At 40.4% G+C, this 27,009-nt stretch overlaps 2 protein-coding genes across 2 annotated transcripts; both read left to right on the forward strand.

Annotated features, from left to right (window-relative positions):
* The first annotated feature begins 253 nt into the window (after nt 1-253).
* On the forward strand, nt 254-7,568 carry LOC134669887 (uncharacterized transmembrane protein DDB_G0289901-like). Its single transcript, XM_063527503.1, has 3 exons — nt 254-342; nt 5,729-7,419; nt 7,557-7,568. The coding sequence occupies exons 1-3, from the start codon at nt 315-317 to the stop codon at nt 7,566-7,568; spliced, it is 1,731 nt and encodes a 576-aa protein (XP_063383573.1). The 5' UTR covers nt 254-314.
* Nucleotides 6,403-23,513, forward strand: LOC134670276 (NFX1-type zinc finger-containing protein 1-like). Its single transcript, XM_063528020.1, has 25 exons — nt 6,403-7,621; nt 8,142-8,866; nt 8,951-9,170; nt 9,579-9,624; nt 9,790-10,015; nt 10,426-10,599; nt 11,068-12,177; nt 12,792-12,944; nt 13,600-13,747; nt 13,871-13,954; nt 14,378-14,646; nt 14,866-15,012; nt 15,571-15,745; nt 16,521-16,660; nt 17,109-17,260; nt 17,918-18,110; nt 18,528-18,656; nt 19,301-19,423; nt 20,243-20,401; nt 20,719-20,959; nt 21,029-21,191; nt 21,261-21,372; nt 21,446-21,666; nt 21,755-22,035; nt 22,445-23,513. Exons 1-25 carry the CDS (start codon nt 7,591-7,593, stop codon nt 23,164-23,166), a joined length of 6,144 nt encoding a protein of 2,047 aa, XP_063384090.1. The 5' UTR covers nt 6,403-7,590; the 3' UTR covers nt 23,167-23,513.
* Nucleotides 23,514-27,009: the final 3,496 nt, after the last annotated feature.

A 27,009-nucleotide genomic window follows, 5' to 3' on the forward strand; every position in this document is an offset into this window, starting at 1 on the left:
AAACTTTGTTTAGGTAAGAAAAAAGCTAAACACAGCAACAAACTTGTTGCCTCAAGACTCGAGTTCTCTCACATTATAGTGTGCGTATCTTGCGGTCCTACAACTTCACTTGCGCTGTAAGCCCTCAAGAAGACTGCCTATAGATAATCATTGAAATAATCTCAATTAATTTATATCAGGATCCGTCGCACAATTAGCCGGGAGCAGACAGTAAGCATAAGCAACAGGATTTTTGATAGAAACTAAATTATTACAGATACTTTCACCGGTACCGGCCCTAAAGGCTGAATAGGACTTCGCGGTGAAGACTCACAATGGACGAGGATCCCTATGACGGATCAGGTAAGTTTATAGATACGTGCCTACTTATTTAATTTTAAGCATTAGTATTATCGTATTCTTTCGGTATGACACGCTTACTAATATATTAATAATAGACTAAGTAATTGACAATACAAGTCTGTGTTATAAACACTGGCGAATGGCGATGGCGTCACTCATGGGCGTACGCAGCATTTAATAAGGGGTGGGGCAGAAGTAGGGGAGGCTGGGTACGTTGTAACAGGGTACGGTTGAAACAGAAATTCTTAGCTTATGGTCAGAGACCAGGGTAGGGTTGCCACCTTTTTACTAAGCAAATAGAGTAGTTCTCATCTTAATTCAAAAAATAAAAAGTACACACCATAAAAATAAAGTATTTTATTTTATTTTTTTAAATACATACTTTTTGTTCGACTTGGCGCTGTCTAACAATTTTTTATCAGTTTTAAAAATATTTATTGCGTCTAAACAGGGTAAACAGAGGTTTAGGTACACTAATAATTCGTTTCGAATCAGCTTCATTGAAGCTTTGTTTCTGTCGTCCCGCCACTTCGCATTCATTACGGAAAACACCCTTTCTGTAAATGCTGAAGTGGCGGGAACGGACAGTAAACGTGAGATCACTTTAAATATATTGGGAAACAAGGTTTCCTGGGAAAATATTGATTCCCATTTTTTAGCTGTGCAGGATTCTTTAAAACTGCTGTTGTATATCTTTTCCCTCACATCATTTAGAAGGTTTACTTAGATTGCATATTCAACATTTCAGTAATTTTTAAGATCTCTTGAAATGATAATGCAGAATTTAAGTCAAAATGACTTATAATAGCTAGCCAGTTATCAGGTTTAAAGTTGAACCATTTTTCTAGGTAACTTACAGCTTTTTCTATAAATAGATCAAAGTTTTTTAAAATTTTATTTTTTAGGCCCTGTGAAGATTGCTCAAGTAATTCTATTTTCTGCATTGTTATAAACCCATAAAATTTATCTTCTTTTCTTTTCAGTAAATCTTTTTTTATATTTGTCATTATGTTAAAAACATCCAATACTGTGATAGAATCACCCTCTAAGCTCTTCACAGTTTTACAAAATACATTTAATACATGGCTACAGAAATTTAAATACACTTCTATTAAATCTTTATCTTCATTCAATAATAATAAATTTTGCATTATTATTGGGCAATCTTCACCTAGACTAATAAAATAATTCCTTATTGGTGCCCAGTTTTTTAGAACTGTATCCACACAAGGCAAGAGTGAAAGCCAGCGTGTTCCTACATGGCGTTTCAGTTCGTGGAAATTACCATCAGCAGCTTCAACAATTTTTTTTAAGTCTTCTCTCCTAACTGCTGAATGAGCAAAGTGACTGTAGATTTTTAAAATCACGTTTTCTATATCATAAGACAGGAAATCCATGGCACGCTTTACACAGTTGTGAATAATATGTGCATGGCAATTGCCTTTTAATACATCAGGGACCTCCTCTCTAATATTAGTAAATAAAGAATGTCGAGCACCAAAGTTTGCATTTGTGTTATCAGCACTAAATCCAGAAACATTCTCAAAAGTCAAATCCAGGTTTTCTAATGACTCCTTTATAGAACTAAACATGCCATCTGCACTTTCATTACTATTTTCATAGAAATCCAGCAACTTAGTTTGAAGACCATTCTTTGCAGAAAAATATTGCACAACAAGTGGAAAAAGCTTAATATTTTTTTTATTAGAGGCATCTGTTTGAAGGCTGAAGTACTGGTCTTCATTTTTTAAATCATCCACAACACCCTGAAGAGAATATGGCCCCAACACCTCAGTCACTAAAGCTTCCATTTTTGTTCGGCCTAACCGTATGCTGGTGGCTGTGCTTGAGTCAACGTAGATAATTTTATTTAATTTCACTAGACAATCCATACTGTTGTATGAAAGATTATGTTTTATAGCATGATATGTCAAGGCAAGCTCAGCCGCTGAAACATTCTCAGTGTTATTGTTGAGACATGCAGTGTTAGATGTAGATGGAGTTGTCAGGAATTTACTTAAGAGCCCAGATGTTTTTTTAATTTCCATTCTTTTTTTGTGTGTATTAGTATTCTCATGTTGCTTTATCTGGAAATAAAAAAAAACAAACTATGTTACCTCCACCTTCACCCTTCACCAGTCCACCCTCTCAGGCCCTCAATAAAACAAGACAAGTATGTATGATACAAGTACATATTTATGTACTACATTATTCTTACTAACACAAAATTGAACAGAGTCACAGACACACCATGGCAGTAAGTTAGTTTAGTAATTTTAGTATGCACAAAAACACTCAAACAATACAGTATAGTTAGTTAAGTTAAGACTGTTAGAGTTAAAACATGCACCAGTAACTTGACCAAACAACTAACCGTGAATGAAACTGTATATTAATCGGAATTGTATACCTGTCTTTGAAGTGTGTGTAGGTACTAGGTACGGTCAGACGGTCACATCTATAAATATATAAACAGTCATAAATATGGTTACACCCTTATTACATTGACAATAAGGTGTAACTGTTTACATATTTATGTTCCATCTGTACCTATATTTATGGAGCCGACTGTACTACATAAATTATATAATATGTTAATATGTAGTATGAAAAATATTATTTTTGGCACATGGCTTAAAAATTAATGTATTCAAATTCTTCAATAAAAAACCAGTTAAAAGGCTTCATTTCATTAATCCAAATAGGTAAACTAGGTAATCTATGTAGTGTAGCCAGTGAAGGGTAATAGAATAGGTACCAAAAAAAATTAATGCTCACCTGACCTACGCCACCTGTTCCGATAACAATAACAACACCACACGCTGTGCATTTTGCATTAAAATCGTTAGTTTCATCCTTCTTTAGCCAAGGGAAATCGGCTTCCCATTGAAATTTATATTTTTGTGCACGTTTTTCTACTTTACGTTTTTTTACCACGCGAACAGTCCCATCTTCGTATTCTTCGTCACTTAAGTCACTTTCCATTTTAAATTTAAGGAATCTAACAGTCAAAACACCTTTTAACACTGTTTTAAAACTTATTCTCAACAAAAGTTTAGCGCAGAATCACACACAACACAAGAGACAAGACAGAAAAACGACAGATATTGGGGAATGGGGATACCGCGAAAATTTTATTGACACTATTGACAGTGGCAGTGGCAGCTGTCAAGCCTGTCAATGTCAATTTCAAAATGCCAAGCGGTAATGGGGCCCACAAACTCATGTCCAACCAACGTCGGTAAATGAAAAGGACGCAGCGATGCGTTCATATATCTGCGTCCCTTATGTTTGCCAACGTTCGCGTTGGTCATGCATGTGTGTAGGTAGGCCCCATAAAATGCGAAATGTAATAAAATTTCGTTCAGAAACATACTCTAAAGTATTTTACTGTTCAATTTAAGTATGAAAATTTATAAAATATGTGTGTTTTACTTAAAAAAATACTAATCACTGATGAATGTTGTAAATAAAGTATTTTGGCGTACTTTATGTGTTTCGTAAAAAATAACGTACACACGGCTAAAATAGAGTACAATACTTTATATTAAAGTACGGGTGGCAACCCTAGACCAGGGTGGGGCAACTGCCCCACCTTGCCCCACCGTGGGTACGCCTATGGCGTCACTTTCGGTAGCGCGGGTGGCAGTGGTCCCAACCGGGGTATTTCACATGGAGTTAAAAATAAAAAATCGCTAATATCTTACATGAAGTGTTTTTACACTGCATTATACTTTATTTACTTAATATACTTATCTTTACCTGCATATACCTTATTAGTACTTAAAATTTCAACACATCTTAGCAAATTAACACGCATTATGGCACAGAAAAAGTAATATTATGCTTTAGTTATAAAAAATTGCTGCCGTCTTTTCCATTCATGGGAGTTAACTACGTATTAATTAAACAAACCATAGGTGTATTTGTAAACACTTGCAGTGTACTTAACAAGAACGCGCCGCCGAAAATCAAAGTAGGTAAATAGAGCGAGTAGTTATGTTTTCGCTTTCATTTCTTTTATCATCATCAATTTCATGTTAAGGCCCCAGTACACAATGGGCCATCGCAGGCCATTCCAAGGGACGCATTTATGCGTTAGAGGGAGCAAGTGATATTGCTATCTCATTCTACCGCATGGCTGCTTCCCTTGTAGTGGCCGGCAATGGCCCATTGTGTACTGGGGCCTTTACGTATTTCAGAATGTCGTTAAATGAGAGCATTATGACTGCATGGCGGCGGCTAGGTTAGAGTGACTCAGGCGCTGTTTATTTAACTTGTCGTAGGTACCTATTTCAACCGATGACTGTTCATTGTTGTAAGACGATACAAAACCGTCTATTATAATTAAACAAAGGGAAGGCTGAGGGCCTGCCGCGAACCACGTTCGACTTGTTGCCTCTCTGTTCCACTTGTAAATTCGTACGTAAGTGTGACAGTGTAGGCCCTCTGTAGCGTGAGATTCATGAGTGTTTTGTGCAGGGAACCTTAATTGCCGATGTGACGTTGACGTTACAAATAAAATCGTTTATAAAACGTGCAGGAACAGAACTTACCTGCTAACTAAAAATTACGTTTGACATCATTATCATCATCATCATCATCATCAATGGCTTTTGAGACTATTATAGTAGACCATACAAAGAGTACCAGGTAGGGCGTCTGTCATTTTCTCGAGTCATATAGGAATTCTGATAACGTAATTAGGTACATCTCGTCTGGCAACAAACCGCTTTGTGGTTTGGCAGAAGATTGTATGTATTTAGATGTAAGTAAGCTTGAGAATAAACGCTTTTTAGGGTTCCGTACCCAAAGGGTAAAACGGGACCCTATTACTAAGACTTCGCTGTCCGTCCGTCTGTCCGTCTCGTCTGTCTGTCACCAGGCTGTATCTCACGAACCGTGATAGCTAGACAGTTGAAATTTTCACAGATGATGTATTTCTGTTGCCGCTATAACAACAAATACTAAAAACAGAATAAAATAAAGATTTAAATGGGGCTCCCATACAACAAACGTGATTTTTGACCAAAGTTAAGCAACGTCGGGAGTGGTCAGTACTTGGATGGGTGACCGTTTTTTTTTGCTTTTTTTTTTTTTTTGCATTATGGTACGTAACCCTTCGTGCGCGAGTCCGACTCGCACTTGCCCGGTTTTTTTTTACATAGTTAACACTGCACACTGGTTTGTTATAATATTGTAGTTTAGTATTGCTGTGCCCTTACAGGGTCTGCGTCTGTAATATGTGCAAAAATAATATGACATACTACACGTTGGGTGAAAAGGAATTAAACAGTAAAGGACTTATTGAAATTTTTGCAAATACTTTAAAAGAAATCGGTGAAATAGCGGGTATTAATTATTGTTTACATGTTTGAATTTACAGGTCCGCCACCAGAGCAAGAAGCTATAGACAAAATGCTTTCTTGCGGCATTAAGCAAAGCAATTGTAGCGAAGAACTCGCCGCTGCAAACCCTGGCAACATCAGCATTAGGCCAAATGAAAGTAGCGATGGGTCCGCGGGTGCAAGCCCTGAAACCAGCAGCAGTGGTAATAATTTAGGTGGCAAAGGACTGCCGGCTACAAGTTCTGAAATCAACAGCAGTAGCCCAAATGAAGGTAGCGATGGAGTCGCGGCTGCAAGCCCTAAAACCAGCAGCAGTGGTGATAATTTAGGTGGCAAAGAACTGCCTGCTACAAGTTCTGAAATCAACAGCAGTAGCCCAAATAAAGGTAGCGATGGAGTCGCGGCTGCAAGCCCTGAAACCAGCAGCAGTGGTGATAATTTAGGTGGCAAAGGACTGCCGGCTACAAGTTCTGAAATCAACAGCAGTAGCCCAAATGAAGGTAGCGATGGAGTCGCGGCTGCAAGCCCTAAAACCAGCAGCAGTGGTGATAATTTAGGTGGCAAAGAACTGCCTGCTACAAGTTCTGAAATCAACAGCAGTAGCCCAAATAAAGGTTGCGATGGAGTCGCGGCTGCAAGCCCTGAAACCAGCAGCAGTGGTGATAATTTAGGTGGCAAAGAACTGCCTGCTACAAGTTCTGAAATCAACAGCAGTAGCCCAAATGAAGGTAGCGATGGAGGCGCGGCTGCAAGCCCTGAAACCAGCAGCAGTGGTGATAATTTAGGTGGCAAAGAACTGCCTGCTACAAGTTCTGAAATCAACAGCAGTAGCCCAAATGAAGGTAGCGATGGAGTCGCGGCTGCAAGCCCTGAAACCAGCAGCAGTGGTGATAATTTAGGTGGCAAAGGACTGCCTGCTACAAATTCTGAAATCAACAGCAGTAGCCCAAATGAAGGTAGCGATGGAGTCGCGGCTGCAAGCCCTGAAACCAGCAGCAGTGGTGATAATTTAGGTGGCAAAGAACTGCCTGCTACAAGTTCTGAAATCAACAGCAGTAGCCCAAATGAAGGTAGCGATGGAGTCGCGGCTGCAAGCCCTGAAACCAGCAGCAGTGGTAATAATTTAGGTGGCAAAGGACTGCCGGCTACAAGTTCTGAAATCAACAGCAGTAGCCCAAATGAAGGTAGCGATGGAGTCGCGGCTGTAAGCCCTGAAACCAACAGCAGTGGTGATAATTTAGGTGGCAAAGAACTGCCTGCTACAAGTTCTGAAATCAACAGCAGTAGCCCAAATGAAGGTAGCGATGGAGTCGCGGCTGCAAGCCCTGAAACCAGCAGCAGTGGTAATAATTTAGGTGGCAAAGGACTGCCGGCTACAAGTTCTGAAATCAACAGCAGTAGCCCAAATGAAGGTAGCGATGGAGTCGCGGCTACAAGCCCTGAAACCAGCAGCAGTGGTGATAATTTAGGTGGCAAAGGACTGCCGGCTACAAGTCCTGAATCCAACAGCAGTAGCCCAAATGAAAATAGCGATGGAGTCGCATCTGTAAAACCTGAAACCAGCAGATGTAGGTCAAATGAAGGTAACAAAGAACTTGGCGCTGCAGTCACGGGAACCAGCAAACCAATAAATGAAAGTACTGTGGAGCTCGCGGCTGCAAGCCCTGGAATCAGCAGGCCAAATCAAGGTAGCACAGAACTAGCAGCTGTCAACTCTAGCACCATCAGCGTAAAGCCGAATGCATGTAGCGATGAACTCGTAGTTGAAAACCCTGGAACCGACAAGACGGGCCCTGGATCTGAGAATAAAGACCCCAATTCAGGATCTGGACTCGTTTCCACTGATCCAACCTCTGAGTCCGGCAGATCAGGTCCTAGCAAATTTTATAGACCTCCATCAATGCGCGCTAGACAGCAAAAACAGAATGAAGGTAAGTATAGTTAAATAATAATTGGACTATATTATTTTGTACTTAGTTATTTACTATAACTATTTGTCAATCAAAAATCTAGCACAGTATATCAGCTTTGGAAAGCGCAAGGAGGCTATTTATTACTAAACTTTGACACATAGTATCTAACAACAAACATACTGATGATAAATACACTGTTGTTATCTTTTACTTTAACATTTCAACGGAATGTATTACACAATACAAATGCGCAAGGAAATCATAATTTTATAAACTTACTCCACAATGGATAACCGGTTTGGTTTATGTAGAAATTGCTAAAAAGTGAATCGCTTTTCATTTAAGTTTAATATTTGTAACATTTTTCAAACAAACGGTTAGCTACACCTAAACCTAAACCTAAAGGTGTAGCTAACCGTTTGATTAAGAATTATATAGGATAGACGAACTTTAAATTTACATCAATTATATTATAAAATCAAAACAATGTACCTACCTAAAGTGATAAGTACTAATCAATAAATACTGAACTTTGCAGCTTGTCTCGAGATAACTAATGTATCTGTTCCTACGGTGCCAACGTTCGAGCAGTTTATACTTCAGCAAGCCAAGGAAAAGAAGAGAAAAGAACCATTCGCTAAAGAAAGCAATTACCCAAATACATCTAGCTTAATTAGCCGTACTAACCAAAGCCTAAATCGTAATGAGCAACCTCAAAGAAAACGCCAGCAAACCTATGTCCGGGACATGTCCTGCAACATTTTGGCAGAGATATCCCGGTCTGAAAGTGTAATTATACTAGAAAAGATAAACCGTCAAAAGGAAAGCTTCAAGAAACTTATCGATTCGCCCCCAGATGATCGAAATCGAGACGTATTCGCTTTAGTGTTTGAACTCGTTACAAACGTATGGAAATCTTCTTTCGAAGAGTCAAAGAAACTGCTGCTTTTGGAAATATGCAACACTAAATTCATTGATAATTTACAATTGTACTTAATGCAATTGCCTTACACAGAAAGCCGTAGAGATAAACTTTTTAACAAGCATTACTGGACTAAGGAAAAAGAATTTTGGAACAACTTTATGACCTTTTGTGAGTGTCTCATAAATGTGTCGCCGTCGACTGCTGTTAGAAAATGTGGAGCTCTAATCGAGGCTACTAGCAAGAGTTGCCTTGATGGTTTAAAAGAAAAACATGACTTCGAATTACCCGAAGAATATACTACTAGAATGACCAATATACGGGACAGACTGAAAAATCAGGTAAGATTTACGCACATGTTTCTATTTACATTAAATTTGAGAACTCTACTTATTTACGCAAAAAGATAAATTCTTTTATTACAGGCACAAATTCAGAAAAAAAAGGATACCAACGTTACAAACGAACCTCTTGAAAGTTTCCGTGAGCTGAGCGTGCTACCTTCGGGCGCGGAGCTGCTGGAGCGGCGGCCGTTCCTGCGGCCCAACGTGGTGGAGGGCGCGTACGCGGACGTGGAGCACTACCTGGACGTGCAGTTCCGCCTGCTGCGCGAGGACTGCTTCGGACCGCTCAGGGAAGGGATACGTAAGTTTTACTCTACCAAACCTATCAACAAAATAAAAGAAGTCTATTCAACACAATTATGTAAGTTACTCATTTTATACGTCTAAGTGACGTCATCGTTGCAGTATCTGTAAGTTGCTGGATTCAGCTTGGCAGTACGTGTTTGTTAAGGTATATTCCATACAATATATTCCTAGACTCAACATGGCACCCCAGTAGTTTCGACACATATCTTTGACAGGTCTAATGCCACGTTCCCAGTAATATGATAGGTACCTACAATTCCTTAGGTTCTGATTTGAATGGAGTAGTAGGTACTTAATTGTTACGGTATTGACTTTATTTTTATTTATTTTATTTTATTTTATTAATTTGGAGATCCAACGGATATGACATTAACATAAAAATTATTCCGGTATGTTTCCACAGATCAATATATCGAGGAACCAAAGAAAAGAAAATATGACCACATTCGGTAAGAAAAAACATTAGATTCTTAACTGTAATATAAATAAAATATCTTCACTAAAAATTTAAGCCAAAGTTTTACTAAGGTATAAATATAAATAAACTGACAATAGAAATGTGGTTACTATATAATTATCTGTTGGCCCCATTATCAAATAGGCATGATTTTCAGAGTCTACCGCAATGTGAAATTTTTGGGACCATTTTTCACAAAACAACAATTTGGATCTCTCATTTTACTGGATCAATACACTGAAAAGATGTTCAAGAGGATGAATTGGAAGCAAAGCAAGAGATTTTTATATGGATCTCTCCTGTTGTTCACAAAGGATAATTGCAAGAGCTTTCTTGTTGGGACTATTTTGCAACGCGACGAAGAACTTTTAAGCAAAAGAATTGTATGTATCCTATTGCCAATCCACATTACCTATTGTCAACAATCTGCTTCTAGACTGCATGTTAATCCATTTTTGTCTGTTCAGTTCTTAGCAAGAGTATTGGGGCATTTAGTTGACTCTTATAGGTAATAATACTAAATTATTCCCGGGACCCGGGTATGTCCTTAAACTACGTCCAAGGCCACCGGTGGACGGGCAGCAGCGTCCCTCAAATTCGGTGTACTCGACTGCGATCGCCAACCCGCCTGCCAAGCGTGGCGATTATGGCATTCACCCCCCATTCAAGGGGGAGGCCTATGTTCAGCAGTGGACGTCTTATGGCTGAGATGATGATGATGATGATGACTAAATTATTTAAGTAATTACAAACAATTCAAGGATAGAAAGGATTTTTTTTTAATATTTCACAGCTTGGTGTTAGCATAATTGATTCCACAATGGAGTCTGACTTGTATAATGAAGACTTGTACACCATGATAGAATGCGAAGTTTACTTTGAGCCATACCACCACGTGCTAAAGGCACTTCAGGACCCCAATTTCCCTGAGCACCTGGCGATGAGCAAATATATTGTCGACGTGCAGGTATTTTCTATATTATTATGTTACAAATTATCGATTGAAGTAGTTTTCTTGTAGAAAGGACTAACATTTTTTTTATTACTAGGTACTTAATTGAAACCTACTAAATATGTAAATTTAAATGTTAAGCTAAGCATAGATATATATTCTAATTTATTAAGCGTTATTAAATAATGCTCTCTTGCTGCATATAGTCGTGAGGTCTCATATCGCAGCGGACGACTTGTAAGTTGCCGTATGTTCGAGTACCGAAAGCTTTCGAACAATGTAGCGATGCAGAAAATAAAATAAATATGTTCTTATTGCCTTTGCGCCACTGTACGAGTATAGTATAGTAATTATAATATTTAAAAGCGTACTAGTAAGTAGATCCCACAAAAACAAAAAGTTAATTTGTTTGCCATCCAACAATAACGTACCGACCACAAAAAAACTAAAAAAAAACGATTTGTTTCTCGTTTTTAATTCCAGAAAGTGCCCGAAAATCCAGTGTACCTCACTCGGGATACCGTATATACTTTAAACAAAAAAAAACCTCCGAAGATCACTCGTACTAAACGGAGTCATTTGTGGAGTCGAAAAAAATTTCGATCCGAGTTTTCATGTTCATCTGAAGATGAAGATGAATGGTTCGACCCAGACAGAGGATATATAGAAAAGGATGAAAAGGAAATAAAATTCAAAGTCCTTCAGGATGAAACTTGGCCATCTGAGACAGAGCTGGGCTTGAATAACACCCAATATGAAGCGTATAAACTCGCCCTCACCCATGAGTTCGCCGTGATCCAAGGCCCGCCAGGCACTGGCAAAACTTTCCTCGGAGTCAAAGTTGCTAAGACTCTACTTGAAAACGCACGTGATGAATGTTTAATGCTTATCATATGCTACACAAATCATGCATTGGATCAATTTTTAGAGGCTTTGTTACCTATTACAAATTCTATTGTCCGCATCGGTGGAAGATCACAAAGCCAGCTCTTGAAAGAGCATAACCTAAGTAATTTCAGACGACACTTTCAGGCTTGCTACGATGAAAGAGCCGATCTCGAGTATTGTATTCGCAAGCTAAAAGACTTTTACGAAGCTTGTATATCTCCTGACATTTTATTAAACTACACCACTGTTGTTAATTACGCCGAAGAGTGTGAAATCGTTCATAGATTTTACAAAGGAAAAATAGGAAAAAACGATGATGCTTTGAAACATTGGCTGTTTGGAAACGTAGAAAATGGCGAAATTATTCCACGTTTAGAAGATCATGTTCAAAATAACGCAAAAGAAAAGTTACATGAAAATAACGATGTGGACAACGATATCTACGCCAGGGATGGATCGGGCTTAGATGATGATGACATTGATAAAGTCTTTTATAGTAAATTGTATGGGAGTTTATTAGTATCTTTCTCATTGCCAGAAGCAGAAGAGGAGAAAAACATACTCATAGAAAAGTATCACGAAACTTGGCGGTACATAGAAGACGATAAGGGCACGAATTCTAGTGGCATAGCAGCACTTACGACCACATACCTAGATTTAAAACATAAGATATTTCAACTGCACTCGCAGATAAATATTTTCAAGGTATGATAAAGTTTTTTTTTACATTAGAACGTAGTTCGTTCCAGAACTATTCTTCTGGATTAGACGGTCAATCCAATGTTCCAGGTTGAATGCAATCCCTATAAGCTAACTCTGCACTGACTTGGCAGTGATTAAATGTGCTAGTGCCACTATCAATGTGATCTTTGGTAGCGCCTCCACATTGCCCAGTCCGCGTAGAGTTAGCCGAAACAGAATCTGCACGTTCTTCAATTTGAACGTTTGCTGTAGCCGCCTTGATTTAAGCCAAGGAAACAGTTACTAAAATAAAGTCTACAGGGTACAAGTTCACTGTTTGCTTCTCATTCAAACAACAGCGGTGATCAGAACGAGACAAGTTTAAGTAAAAGCACAACGTCATCTATTGAGCTCTCTGAAAGTGCTGAAAAATATAGATTGGCTGAGACTTGTGTAAGTGGCAACATCTACATTAATGATGTCTCACTGGTACAGCAGCAAACAAACTTAATCGTTTATTTGTCTATTCGTCGTTCCTTTACATAGAACAACGTAGCTACTTATAACCGGCATGAATTGGACAATGGAAAATAACGGATTGAACAGACGACAGTTTGAATGTGTTATTTTTTTAACAGGATATGATGATATGCCAGTCTCGTGCACCCAGAATAAACCTCGCAAATGTGAAGGATTTATCTACAGTTCCACTTATAGAACGTTGGTCATATTACTATAAATGGGCCGCCATCGCCAAGGGTTACCTGAAGAAACAGGCCAAAAAAAGAGAGGTTTGTACTTAACTTTTTTATGGAAATGATTTTAATCAATGGACTGTCTTATGTAGTCTGCCACTCAGATCCTTACGAATACATAATTCCAGTGTTGGACTATACCCTTTTGTGCCATTTTTGTTAAGTAAATTCGTGGTTATTCAAGTGTGGTGGACTTTAGACGCAAGTGAACATGTTTAGTAAACCACCCGAATCTTTAGTGTCGCACATTCGAACGATTACACAGTTACTGCCAAAACGCATATTATTTGTGATCTGGGGCCAAATTCGACATGTACAACTGTCAGATTTCGAATCTACGTCAAATCAACAGTTGATTTTATTGCATACCGAGTGTTGATTCCATCAACGGTGGATAATATCATTTGGTACAACCAAAACTCAACTCTAAACTAAGGGTAGTTCGGTTTGGTTTGCTTGTCACCCTAACTGTGGATTGTTAATGTCAAATTTTGACATTGTACGTATTCGAGAACTTATGATTTTTCCCACATCAACGGGAGATCAACACGATACGTCAAACGTCGCTTGTCGAATAGGGGTCCTGCATTCGCAATATTTTACTGTCAGAAATCCTCTCAAACGTTCCTTCGATAACCCGGATTACCTTCACAAAATATGCTTACAATGTTTATTTCCGTGTTGATTTCAGGAGGTGGTCAAATCTTCTGCAGAAGCTTACGAAGAAGCTCGAATGATAGCTGACCGTTCACTTTTAAGAGGGACTCGGGTTATTGGTATGACCACAAGCGCAGCGGCGAGATTGCGAAAATTACTGGTTGAAGTGTCACCACCAATAGGTAGGTTTATATATACCTCCATTTAATTTTTGCACATCTACAGATTTTAAAATTATGATTGGCCATATACCATACTGGAAACAGTGTATTTTCTTAAGATTATGAACGACGGATTATTTTCAGTGATCGTGGAAGAAGCAGCGGAGGTTTTAGAAGCGCACATAGTCACTTCTCTCACGAAACATTGCAAGCACTTGATTCTGATTGGTATGTCTGTCGGATATATAATATGTCACGGGTATCACAGTTTTAGCAAAAAAGTATAAAGCCCGCTTGATGAATGGCTGTTTGATTCTAATATACAATGGTGACCCTTTAAATATCTGAGAAGAAACTTGTTTCTCGCGGAGACAATAAGCATTAGCATGTTTAATTTTTGAAGTGTTCGTTTTTGTATCACGGACGGTGGTAGAATAATCTGAGTAAGGCTGGTTTTAGTGTCACGCGGACCGTCCGTGCGGATCGCTCCGCACCGGACCAATATGTATTAAGTTCAGGAGGCGTTACAGAGTGAAGCTGACGGGTCCGCGCGGACGACAGCTTTCTCGTACAATTTGGCGGTGCGGAGCGATCCGCACGGACGGTCCGCGTGACACTAAAACCAGCCTAACAGGTTGTTATCTCGTGCAGGAGACCACCAGCAGCTGCGGCCGTCGGCGGCGTACCTGCGGCTGGCGCGGCACTACCAGCTCGAGGTGTCGCTGTTCGAGCGCATGATCCGCAACGGCGTGCACAGCCGCCGGCTCGGCGTGCAGCACCGCATGCGGCCCGAGATCGCCGCGCTCGTCTCGCCGCACATCTACCCCGACTTGCAGAACCACCGCTCCGTCGAGGACTTCCCGCCCGTGCGTGGCGTTGCCCACAATCTCTTCTTCTTTTCGCACAACTATATGGAACAGGTCTGCCATATTCTCTCCAAATGTTTCTTAGTTGCCATAACTATACACTTTAATACCATATTCGATTTATTATAGTTAGTACTTAGTCGCATCCTATCGTTTGCGAGCGTTTCATATTATATTCATTTTTTTTATTTGATTTAGAATTTTGGTAGAATACCATCAACCCTGGTATTTTCGAGTAGGTACTTAAAAAGTATATTATCTATTATCTTTCAGCACGAAGATGAGAACTCTACTCGCACTAACACCTTGGAAGCAGACTTTACGCTCCGTCTGGCGAATTATTTGATGCAGCAAGGATACACACCTGATGAAGTTACTATTGTAGCTGCCTATTCTGGCCAGATGTTTTATATGCGAAGAGTAAGTACCTAGTCTAACTCGTAATATGAACTCTCTTATTACAAGTTTTTCCATTTTCAAGGTTCCGTACCTCAAAAGGAAAAACGGAACCTATATATATAGGATCACTTTGTTGTCCGTTTGTCTGTCTGTCAAGACCCTTTATCTCTGGAACGCGTGGAGGTATCGAGTTGATATTAAAACCATTTATTCAAGTCTAGTCTCTTGAAGATGTAAAAAAATGAAACATCTAAGTTAACGTAAAAAATATATACGGCCGTTTAATTATATGCCGCAAAAACTTATTTTACGACATTCTCAAGGGAATCAATATTTATAGGGTACTTCATATTTACTTAGAACTATGAAATTTGGGAAGTAATAGGGAGGTTTTTTTTACTAAAAACTTGATAGACGTCACAGTTATTTTTAAAGCTCATTAAATTCTTAAGAGTATTCTCGCGCACCAAATGTAAAATTCGAACTGTTTTTCCAATGGCTGTTACGCGTAGTGAGGAAACTGTTTTAACACGTGAAAACGTTACGTAATCGCCTAAAAATCCAAACATTTATGTTTAGCAACGGTCACTGTACGACCATCTGTCAGACGTGAAGATCACAGTCCTGGACAACTACCAGGGCGAGGAGTCTAAGATCATCCTGCTGTCGCTGGTGCGCAACAACGACAAGGACAGCATCGGCTTTCTGGGTACCGAGAACAGGATCTGCGTCGCCTTGTCCAGGGCCAGAGAAGGTAGGACAAGTAAAGAGTTGTTGTTGAGACTTTATTCAAATGTATAGTACAGAGGTACTATACATTAGCATAAAGCTCCTTGCTCTTAATTTACATAATATGTAATATTATGTTCCAGTCAATAATTATAGATGGTCTAGCAAATCTTGTCAGCAGAAAAAGGCGCGAAATTCAAATTTTCTATGAGACGATATCCCTTCGCGCCTAGATTTTTCAAATTTGCCGACTTTTTCTACTAACAAGATCTGCTTGACCAACTTTAGTAAGTTACTATTTAGTATTTATTAGGTACCCCTTACCCTAGTATCTGTATATGTTTACTCGCCATGAAAGATAAAATAACAATAAAAGCTGTATAAATCTTAGACTCAATTTTGCATAAAGTTTGAGAAATGATACTATTTAGTCATTTTAGTATATTTTGGTAATTGTACTTTTATTTCTTGGCAGCGTAGCTTACTTAGGTTTCATGTTTAGGTAAGTTGTCCTGAGAATCGGACTGTTTCACGCTAGAAATACAGGTCTATACCTAAACTAATTAACTAATATGGCTCAGCGATTCCTGCCAATTATCGGCTTGAAGCTGACGCTGATCCGCTTCCACACTGTCTCCCCAGCGGTATCTGGGCCGACCTACCGGCCTATGCCTAAGCTTTCTTATTATTAAAGTCATTTTTCATTAACTTGGCTGCAATATACCTACATTTCCCACGAATCGGGATATTCCCCTGCCCTGAAATAATAAAGAAAAGTAAACTTTTTTCGTGATCAACAGGCTTCTTTATGCTTGGCAACATCGAGTTGCTGAAGAGGAATTCCACTCTTTGGACCAATATAGCTCAGACTCTGGCAGATAACGGATCGTTGGGGTCAACTTTGAAACTCAAATGCGAGAACCACGGACAAATAACTGAGGTAATCTATTTCATCAGCAAATCAGTTTAAGTGTGAGGCCTGAGTAGACGCTTGGAGCAGAGAGTTCGGCGAGGCGTGCAGCGTGGCGTCGGGCTCACAAGTGATTTGAGCAGCGTGCACTAAGGCCGCTCCTATACGCCGCACGCCCCGCCCCGCTGCACGCCCAACTCGAGCGTCCACTCAGGCCTTACACTAATACAAAGTTTACTATTTCTATCAATGTCATTTGGCTAAAGGTTACATTCGTATGGTGACTGTGGCAGCGTTACTGCAGCGGTGACGCGGGCGATGTCACTGTCATTACCATGAATCGCCACTGACGTCGCCATCCGAATGCAAACTTAAAGCTTAGTTTGATAGAAGTTGTACTAAAAAATAATTGTGAATTATATGTGACGCTTTACTTACCTATATAGCTTCAAAAATGTTTTCCTGGTTACTGTTCCAGATTACATCGCTGGAAGATTTTGTAAAGGTGCCCGAAGGCGGCTGCCTACTGGACTGTAAATATAATCTGTCGTGCGGCCATCCTTGTCCGCGAATGTGCCACGCCTACGATATAGCTCATGCCGAGATACATTGTACTAGAGACTGCGAAAGGTTTGTTTATTTTTATCTCGTACTCCAGAGGAAGTGGTGAAGGCCTTTGCAACGAATCATTTTGAGACTAGAGTTAGGCCAGCGAGTCTAATCCAAAGCTATTGTCGTGAAAGTCGACACATCTTTCAAATCTTTCAAAATCTGTAGACCTATCTACATCACATCTTTCAAAATCTGTAGACCTATCTACATCACATCTACAGATTTTGAAAGATCGGTCACAACCCTACCCTACATCCTACCCTACCCCTACGTACCCTACCCCTACCCTATCCCTATCCTACCCCTACCCTATCCCTATCCTACCCCTACCCTATCCCTATCCTACCCCTACCCTATCCCTATCCTACCCCTACCCTATCCCTATCCTACCCCTACCCTATCCCTATCCTACCCCTACCCTACCCTGTATCCTGACCCTAGTCTGATCAGAAACCAGGTTAATATCTCTGCCACTATAAATACCTAATATGCACCTACAGAGATTACAGAGTTTTAATATCAATGTTAAGAGACAAGTAGGCCTATCTAGGAATTGCATGTTACCTTGGCTAAAAGAGGTAAAATTATCCTTATGCGTCGTCGAGTTCATTTAATGATTACTCATCAGCCAATGAAATTATTTAGGCGAAATCAATTATCACTAATATTTTCTAGGAAAATCTGTGAAATCGAAGGACACAAGTGCCCATCCAGCTGCAGTACAAAATGTCAGCCGTGCAAGCGTTACATGGACAAGCAGCTACCGTGCGGGCACACCAGAGCCGTGCCGTGCCATATGGCACCAGACGACCCGGCCGTCTACTGCGCGGAAGAGATTACGGTCTCGCTGCCTGGCTGTGGACATAAGGTAGGCGCTTTACGTACTGTAGAGAAATCAGTCATATTGGTCACAAGTGTACATCTGGGTGCCTAGCCAAGGTCACCGAATAAATATTGATATTAGGTACAGAGGACTCACTCTCTAACAAAATGACTCTGTTACGATCAGGACAGATTTGGCCGCTAGGTGGCGACAGCGCACGCGCGGCTTATGGCTAGCTACCAAAATTGGTGTGGAACGGATGTACTTGTAGCTACCTGTGTATGTTCTTGTTGCAAAGCGACGAAATCGCGGAGTGAGCCACGCCTGCCAAGGTGCCAATCGCTTGCGCTACGACTATGAAACGCTTTGTGTCTCTCTACTTCCATATTAGTGCGACATAGTATTCTACTATACCAGGAACCCCAAAGCATTTTTTCACTCTACTTAATTTTGGATTTTCAGGCAACCAAACCATGTTCTCAGAGGATATCGGACGTATATTGTGTAGAGAAGTGTGAGGCCGGACGGCTCAGCTGCGGCCACGCCTGCATCCGTAGATGCCACGTGAATGACGATCCTGATCACGAAAATGTGAGTAAAAGAATTCTTACTATTTACAATAAATAAATTACAAGTTCAATACAAGATCAAAGCAAAAAACAAAGAAAATCAATACTATACATATTAGATAATAAAATAAATGTTTCGGATTATAAGGTACTTAAGAACTGCCAAAAACTGCAAGAACTGGCGTCTGTTCTACCATGGTCTGTGGCCTATTTTATAAAGCTACAAGTTACAATTACAAGCGGAAGTCTCGTTCTAACACGCAGGGTTAGAAACAGACATCCGCTTGTAAATTGTAACTTGTAGCTTTATAAAATAGGCCACTGATGGTTTTACCTATAAAAGCTACAATGACAAAAAATCTGCTTCAAACGTCGACTACGTGTTTTGTTTGCCATTTCATCATTGGTTTTCTATCTTAACTGCACCTCTAGCATTGCTTGCGCGACAGGCGCAACTTGGTGGCTTGTCACGTGTTGGCAGCACAACACACGCGCGAGAGCCGCGACAAACTCGCGATCAGAATGATGTTTCTAACTTAACATTGGGAAAATTCTGAATAGGCATCCCTTCAAAAGAATATTTTTTTCGATTATGCCTTACTCCCATGCTATTTTCGCAACATCAAAATGTGTAGTAGTATTGTAACATTTCTTTACTTATTTTAGTACAAATGCGAAAAACCTTGCCCGAGAGCGAAGGAAGGCTGCACAGCAAATTTGGAAGGCGATCTTGGTGACCACCAATGTCCATTATCGTGTGGTGAACCTTGCCTTCCATGTGATGTTCAGGTAACCACCAAGTACACGTGTAAGTTCCTGTATACATGTACATGTCCTGTACCTGTACGGTGTGTGTAATCATTGCACCCACACTATCTATTTAAGGGCCCTCCCACATCTGGCGTCTTTCGAGCGTCGGCGTCTACAATTCTATGGCCGACGTCGACGCAACGTCGACGCAGCGTCGACGCAACTGCGCAGCGACGTCATTTTCCATAGCGCTGGACCGACGCCGACAGACGCCGACGCTCGAAAGACGCCAAATGTGGGGGGGGGGCTAACTTCGCGCGCAGCGCACCGCACCTTGCTCTGAAACGTGTCCGCTCGCGCTAGGTCCGCTCGCGCTAGCTAGCGAAGCCACTACTTCAGCTAGGATATTCAAGTCATTCACATGGCCTATCACGGCTCTCTGCAGCGAGCCCTTAAATGGGGACTCTTTTTTTTTTTAATAAATAATTATTAGGTACTAAAGGATACACTTTTCGTTTAATCTGTCGATAATTTTTGTATCGAATGGAATGAAATGTTTTTGTAAAATGAAGTATATCGTATATCTAAACTAAAACTTTTAAGCCTCCTCGGATAGCTTATCTAGGTTCCCGTTTTAGGCCTCCCCTAAGCAATAAGAAAATAAAAGCGATACCTACCGCAATACCTTCCTACTTTGATCCATCTATGAGAAAAAACAACACTGTATTTTTTTGTATAAATATTATGTTCAGTTTAATAGCGCTTAATAATTTTACATGAAGTCGATACATAGATAGAACGAATTCCATACATATAACGAATTAGCCAATACATGAAAATTATTAAATCGTAACACAGGTTAACAAGAAGAGGTCTGGTTGCAAACATTGGAAACGAGGGGCCTGCTACGAAGATGTGAATGCAGATCCTTGCCGAGAGAAGTGCGCGCGCTCGCTGCCCTGCGGCCATCACTGCAAGAAGCTGTGCTTCGAGAAATGCGGGGATTGCAAGCAAAAGGTGTCATCACAATCTAGCCTACATCCACCCACTGTTAGATCTATAAGTATATTTCACGCTACTTCGCCATAGTATGCCAAATATCACCTGAATCAGCCCCACACCTAGTTAGGTAGGTACACCCATGTGCACCAACTTGTTGTGATTGCAATGGCGCAAACTGGCCAGCGAAAATGTACCTACAGATATTAAATCATAAACAAAAATTTGTTGAATTCACATAAAAAAACCATCTATAATTCAGCCATCGTTTTTGCATTTACTACTTATATATTCACAATGGAACGTTACACTAAAGAAATTTTATTACCTAATAGGTGAAGAAAAGAATACCGGACTGCAATCATGAGATAGAGATCGAGTGCGAAAAGGAACCGACTCGCGAACTTTGCAAAGAGAAATGTGAACGCACCATGACTTGCGGTCACTCCTGCCCGGCGCACTGCCGCAAGCCGTGTGACCCGGCCACCTGCATGGAGATCACGGAGCATAGCTCCGAGGCGCCTTGCGGTGACATCGTCCAGCTGCCGTGTTATGTGTATCAAGCTAAGCAAGAAGGTATTCAATGAGCTTCGGTGAAATTTTAGTTTAAAAAATGAATCATTTCAATAATCAAAGTTTGTCTAGGGTCTGTGCTGGAGGCGAAACTGCTCTCTGCGTGCACAGCGCCGTGCGGTGCCCTGCTCCGCTGCGGACACGCATGCGGCGGTTCGTGCGCCGGCTGCCGCCAGGGCCGCCTGCACCAGCCCTGCGCCGCGCGCTGCCACCAGCTCAACATCTGCGGACACAGGTATGTTAGCGTTCTGCTTAAGCACAATCCTTGCCCAGTTTCAAACTCATGATCTCGCTTATGTTACAGGTGCGAGGAGCCGTGCAACCAGGTGTGCCCGCCGTGCCGCCGACGCTGCTCGGTCAGGTGCCCGCACTCTGCCTGCGGCAAGTCGTGCGGCGCACCCTGCACGCCTTGCACGGTACGTCTACATCTACATGTACCTACGTACAGATATATTAGGACACATTGTAATACAGCATGCGTGTGTGCAGGAAACTCCATGCGGACGGGCGTGCGAGCATTCAGCGTGTACACGTGCATGCGGCGCGCCGTGTTCGCGCGCACCTTGCTCGCTCGCATGTCCGCTCGCGCTGCCGTGCGGCCACCCGTGCCGCGGGCTCTGCGGCGAGCCCTGCCCGCCGGCCTGCCGCCTCTGCGACCCCGAAGGCTTCCCCACCGACCTGCTCGGTGATCCCTACGATGACGACGTCAAGTATGTGCATTGTGTGGTTCAAATACCTTTTGCATATATCTCGAATTCTCGACAAACACTGCTAATATTTTGAATGTTGTGATTTCAGGCTAATTCAGCTACAGGATTGTCCTCACATCTGGGACGTTGACACGTTGGATACTTTAATGAAGAGCGAGAATGAAACCATTCAAATTAAGACATGTCCGTTTTGTCGCGAACCTATTGTCAATACATACCGATACAAAGACCTGGTAAATAAAATGCTGAAAAACGACATCAACCCCATAAAAGAGAAGGTTTATGGAACTGAAGCGCAAAGGTCAAAAAAGCGAGTCGAGCTTTATAAAAAAGTTAAAGATCTAGGAGAAACTCGGAAACTACCCAGAGGTAATGAGTTATTGTTTTTTTTTCAATAGTTGTTTTCAGTAGTAGCTACCTACCTAGTTGCAAATCTAGATAAGTACTTCAATTTCAATTAATTTATTTGCCAAAATACGTAATGAAAGATGTTCCACTAATGTGTAGAAACGATATCAGATGGGTATCAGTATTAAAATATAGTGTATGTAAATTACTACATGATATTAATTTAAAAAAATAACTCGACAGATACTTACCTACTTATATTTTGGATAAGTATATCAAGAAATGTATTTTCTGAATAGGTACCATTAGTTATTTTCTAACATACACATCGTTCTTCTCCACTTCTCCAGATATGCAAACCCTCTCTATCTTTTCAATAGACATTTGATAAAATTTGAAAACAAACTTGTAACATTATTTCTAATTTCAGAAAACGTTTATTGGAACACTGCGTATAATGCGTTACATCATGTTATTGGGGGCAAAAATAAAGATCATTCTGTTCTACATTTGGACATGTACCACATCTACCTCGATATACTGGCTGATATCGGGGACTATTACACCAAGTACGTTGCCGAGAATTTAACTGTACTCGAAACCGAAATGCAAGACCAGGTAAAAATGATCTGTGAAGCTTTAGTGCCGAGTAAGCAGAAGATAAGCCAGCAGCAGCAAATCGACATCGGGCAAGAGATGAAGCGTATGAATTCCATCGTTCAGTTGGCTAAGATTCTACAATTAAGCAAGAATACAACGAATGCCGAGGTGCTGGCTATAGCTAAAACTGCTAAAGAAGCTGTATTGACCTGGAGTGTGTATGACGAAGAAAAAGCTGTTGAATGTCTGAAGAAGCTTGAGGAAGCTGTGAAATTATCGGGCATCGCTAGTAAGGAGGAGCGTGCGATGATAGTGAGAGCGATAGGTTTGAAGGCGGGGCACTGGTACAAGTGTCCCAACGGGCACTTCTACTGCATCGGGGAGTGTGGCGGCGCCATGCAGCTGTCCCAGTGTCCGGACTGCGGCGCGGCCATTGGCGGCCAACGCCACACGCTGACCGCTGGCAATCAGCACGCCGGCGAAATGGATGGCTCGCGCTTCGCCGCTTGGTCTACACATGCTAATAATATGGCCAATTTTCAATTAGATTAGTTCTCTATATTTTCTTTATTTTAGAGCTTGTCACTGAAGTGCTTCACTTCATTAACAGCATCATGACATTTTTTACAATCGATAGTTTAAATATAGTTATAAGATTTTTTGACAAGTACAACAATATCTTCTTAATGCCATTACTCGTAAATGTTTCTTGAATCTCTTTCAAATTATCTCAAAAAATTCAGTGGAATCTGTCGATCTGGCTTAGATATTCGTGTAGTGTGGATAGAGAATGACGAATAGGTATGTAGTTTCTCGTTCTAAGATGTACCTAGATATTCTTCAGTCTTACTTAATTAGTTTACCTATGTATCTAATCATTTTATTAATATTAATGCTGAATTGACAGTTTCTAACTTGTTAACCTGCATATAAAGGGTTGTTGTCACATTGACGCGTGTTAACCAAAAAAAAAAGATCGCCGCCGCACCATTTGTCTTTATTATCATTAAAATGTTTTTAAAATACCTAAATTCAGTGTCATTTTAATATTACTGTCCAGTACCTACATATGTATGTTAAAACAAGAAGTCTGACGGGGGGAAGCTGTATAAAAGCTTGCAAAGACCAAGTCGATGTAAAGCAGCGAACGGTTAAAGCTTTAAACACAATCGATCGCTGGTGTAGAGTAATCGACCGATTTGATCAAAAATGAAATTGTCGCCATACTCCAATTTATTTCCCAATTATAACGCGTATCCAGACTAGTAATTTTTTTGCCAATCTGATTAAATTGCCCTCGCGTTCGCAAAAATGCCAATTTGGCTCGCCGATTTTGACCGATATTCAGTGGCGGATTTGCAGTCTTTGCCGCCCTAGGCCCCAAGCCTTGGAGCCGCCCCTTTCTCAGCATCAGCACCCATCATATTGACTACATTTAGATCAGGCAACGAAAAGATATATTATAGAGGTAAATGCTCGGGACACATTTTTTACTTAGTAACTTTTTTGGACTCGTTAGGAGGTGAACATATCAAAAGTAGGGGGGTTTGGTTTGAAGGTCACATTTTTCGGTTATTATATCTCAGAAATGGGTCATTGTCCTTGTGACATGATCAAAGGAACATAGGTTTTACGAAAAAAAAAACTGACGAAGTGCGAGTCGGACTCGCGTTTCTAGGGTTCCGTACATAATTCCGACTCACGCTTGACTGCACATTTCTAATAGGTTTTCCTGTCATCTATAGGTAAAGAACTATTTTGTGTATTTTTTTCAAAATTTTAGACCCAGTATAGTTTCGGAGATAAAGGGGGGGGGGGGGAATGGTAACTTTTTGGCTATTTTCTTAAATAACTTCAAACCTATGTATTTTAAAATGATAAAAAAAACATGTCCCTCTTTGGGTCACTAATTTACATGTGTACCAAATTTCAACTTAATTGGTCCAGTAGTTTCCAAGAAAATAGGCTGTGACAGACGGACAGACAGACAGACGCACGAGTAGCAATGTACAAATTGCAGAACATTCCCAAAAAGCGGAAACGTTCTCGAGAATGTTCTCAGAACATTCCTGCAACATGGAAATTATTGTTTAAACAAGAGAATATACTTGAAATAAAGTTTAAATAGGCATAACTTAAAACTAAATGTTATTATGCATATATTATTGTCTATTACAGTTAGCTATTTTGTTGATGTGATAAATTTACCAATAAGTTGCTTAAATTCTCACTGTATATCAGAGAACTTTCGACTTTCGACAATATTTTCCAAATTTTTTTTTTGTTTCATTAGAATCTAGAGGCCTCTATCTCCCGCCATGCCAAATCTCAGCGCGCTCGGACCAACTTGAAAAAAATAAAAATAAAAAGTCGGCCATTTTGATTTTTTTTATGCAGATTGTTTTGTCTCGGGGCCCTCTATGACATTTGGTCGAGCACCCCCCACCTATCACGCACCGTTTAAAAGTTGCCATACAAAATAAAAGTGGCCAGTTATACCGCAATTGTAGCATTTTTCAAAAAAAAATTTTTTCATTAGTATCTAGGGGACCCCGAGATTCCGTGACCAAAATTTCAGCGCGCTAGGACAAAATTAAAAAAGTTAAAAAAAAAAGTCGGCCATATTGAAAAAAAATGGCGGCGTCAAAAACTGCCAGGGTCCCTCTATGACATTTGGTCGAGCACCCCCCACCTAAGTCTGACCGTTTGGCCGGCCCGTCATACATTTTTCGGACCCGAAGCGGACGACCAAAAGTCGGAATTTTCTAGGGGTATGGACTATACCTAAACTATCGTGAATATTCATGTTATAAACTACGATAAATAAATAAATTCTCGTTCTCGAGAACATTCTCAGAAGTTACCGAGAATTTCTCATGTGGAAAGTTTCGCAACTTTGGAAAGTTCTCGTGCGTGCATTGCTACGCACGAGTGATCCTGTAAGGGTTCCGTTTTTTCCTTTTGAGGTACGGAACCCTAAAAATAAGCAAATACTTATTCATTTTAAGTGACAGTTTTACCAATAACATTGACTTTTATGTACCTACAAAAACATTCAAAAATCTAAAAAAGAAACTTAAGAAAAACATTTTTTTTGTCTATTTTCTTGAATAACTGCTAATTTGCTTAACTATTTTTCCTAGAATTCTTTTCTTCCTTGCGTTATCCCGGCATTTCTTTTTATCCTAAAATTATTTAAAAAAATTGAGATTCTTAAAATGAGCTCTTTGATTTGATATGTAACACGTTATAGTTTGAAAAACTTTATTTTAAATTTTCTCATTTACCCCCCAAAAATGGCCTCCATATTTAAAATTCATTTATTTACTTTACACGTCCATCTTTGGGTCACAAACTTACATATGTGTGCCAAATTTCATCTTAATTGGTCCAGCAGTTTCGGAGAAAATAGGCTGTGACAGACGGACAGCTAGAGCCAGACGCACGAGTATAAGGGTTCCGTTTTTTTACTTTTTTTCCTTTTGAGGTACAGAACCCTATAAACGGGGAACAAGGCGCAAGTGCGTCAACAATATGCGAAATCGACGCCACACTCGCGTTCGCGGCTTCGCGCCGTGTGTCCGGATATCGTAAAAATTGTAGCTTGTAGCAAATTTAACCAACTGTCACTTTGTATAATGATCATGTCGTTAGAACGCATAGTTTCCGAGATATAAGCGAAAAACTGAAAAATGTGACCATCAAACCTCTCTCTTCCCCCGGCTCAAGGGCTACGGCCGGGGACTTTTGATATGTTCACCTCCTAGATAGTCCAAATAAAGTTAGGTACAAAGTCAAAAATTGTGTTTCAAGCATTCCCCAATCCCCTCTATAGGTACCTTTTTTTGAGAATTCGTTGCCTGGCCTAATTTTTTGTCACAATTTGCCGCCCCTAATATCTTGCCGCCCTAGGCCCGGGCCTACTGTGCCTTATGGGAAATCCGCCACTGCCGATATTATTACCGATAAAGTGGAGTGCGGACACAAAAATACCAATTTGTGACGCCAGTATTTTCGTTTTGGGGCATTTTTTTTTCAATTTAGGGGGCTCTAATATCACCATAAATCTATAATTGGTAATTAAATTGGAAATTGCCGCCAATATCATTTCTGATCAAATCGGTCGATTTGGGCACCTCTGTCTGGACACGCCTTTAGATTTATGGTGATATTAGGGCCATCTAAATGGAAAAAATGCCCCAGAACGAATATACTGGCGTCACAAATTGGTATTCTTGCATCCGCACCTCATTTTATCGGTAATATCGGTCATTATCGTTATCGGCGGTTGAATTCGACGAGCCAAATTGGCCCTTGCGTCCGCACGTCCTGATTCCATCAAGCAATTTAATCAGATTGGCGAAGAATTGACTAGTCTGGATACGCCTTAAGGAA

The sequence above is a fragment of the Cydia fagiglandana genome, chromosome 13 (genome assembly GCF_963556715.1).
Source record: "Cydia fagiglandana chromosome 13, ilCydFagi1.1, whole genome shotgun sequence".
Lineage (NCBI taxonomy): Eukaryota > Metazoa > Arthropoda > Insecta > Lepidoptera > Tortricidae > Cydia > Cydia fagiglandana.

Bases quoted from the DNA above. Each gene is read 5' to 3' on its own strand.
- LOC134669887 (XM_063527503.1), top strand. From the start codon at position 315: ATGGACGAGGATCCCTATGACGGATCAG. The intron at 343-5,728 runs GTAAGTTTATAG...TTGAATTTACAG, and splicing joins GGATCCCTATGACGGATCAG to GTCCGCCACCAGAGCAAGAA.
- LOC134670276 (XM_063528020.1), top strand. From the start codon at position 7,591: ATGCGCGCTAGACAGCAAAAACAGAATGAAG. The intron at 14,647-14,865 runs GTCTGCCATATT...ATTATCTTTCAG, and splicing joins CGCACAACTATATGGAACAG to CACGAAGATGAGAACTCTAC. The intron at 19,424-20,242 runs GTAACCACCAAG...ATCGTAACACAG, and splicing joins GCCTTCCATGTGATGTTCAG to GTTAACAAGAAGAGGTCTGG.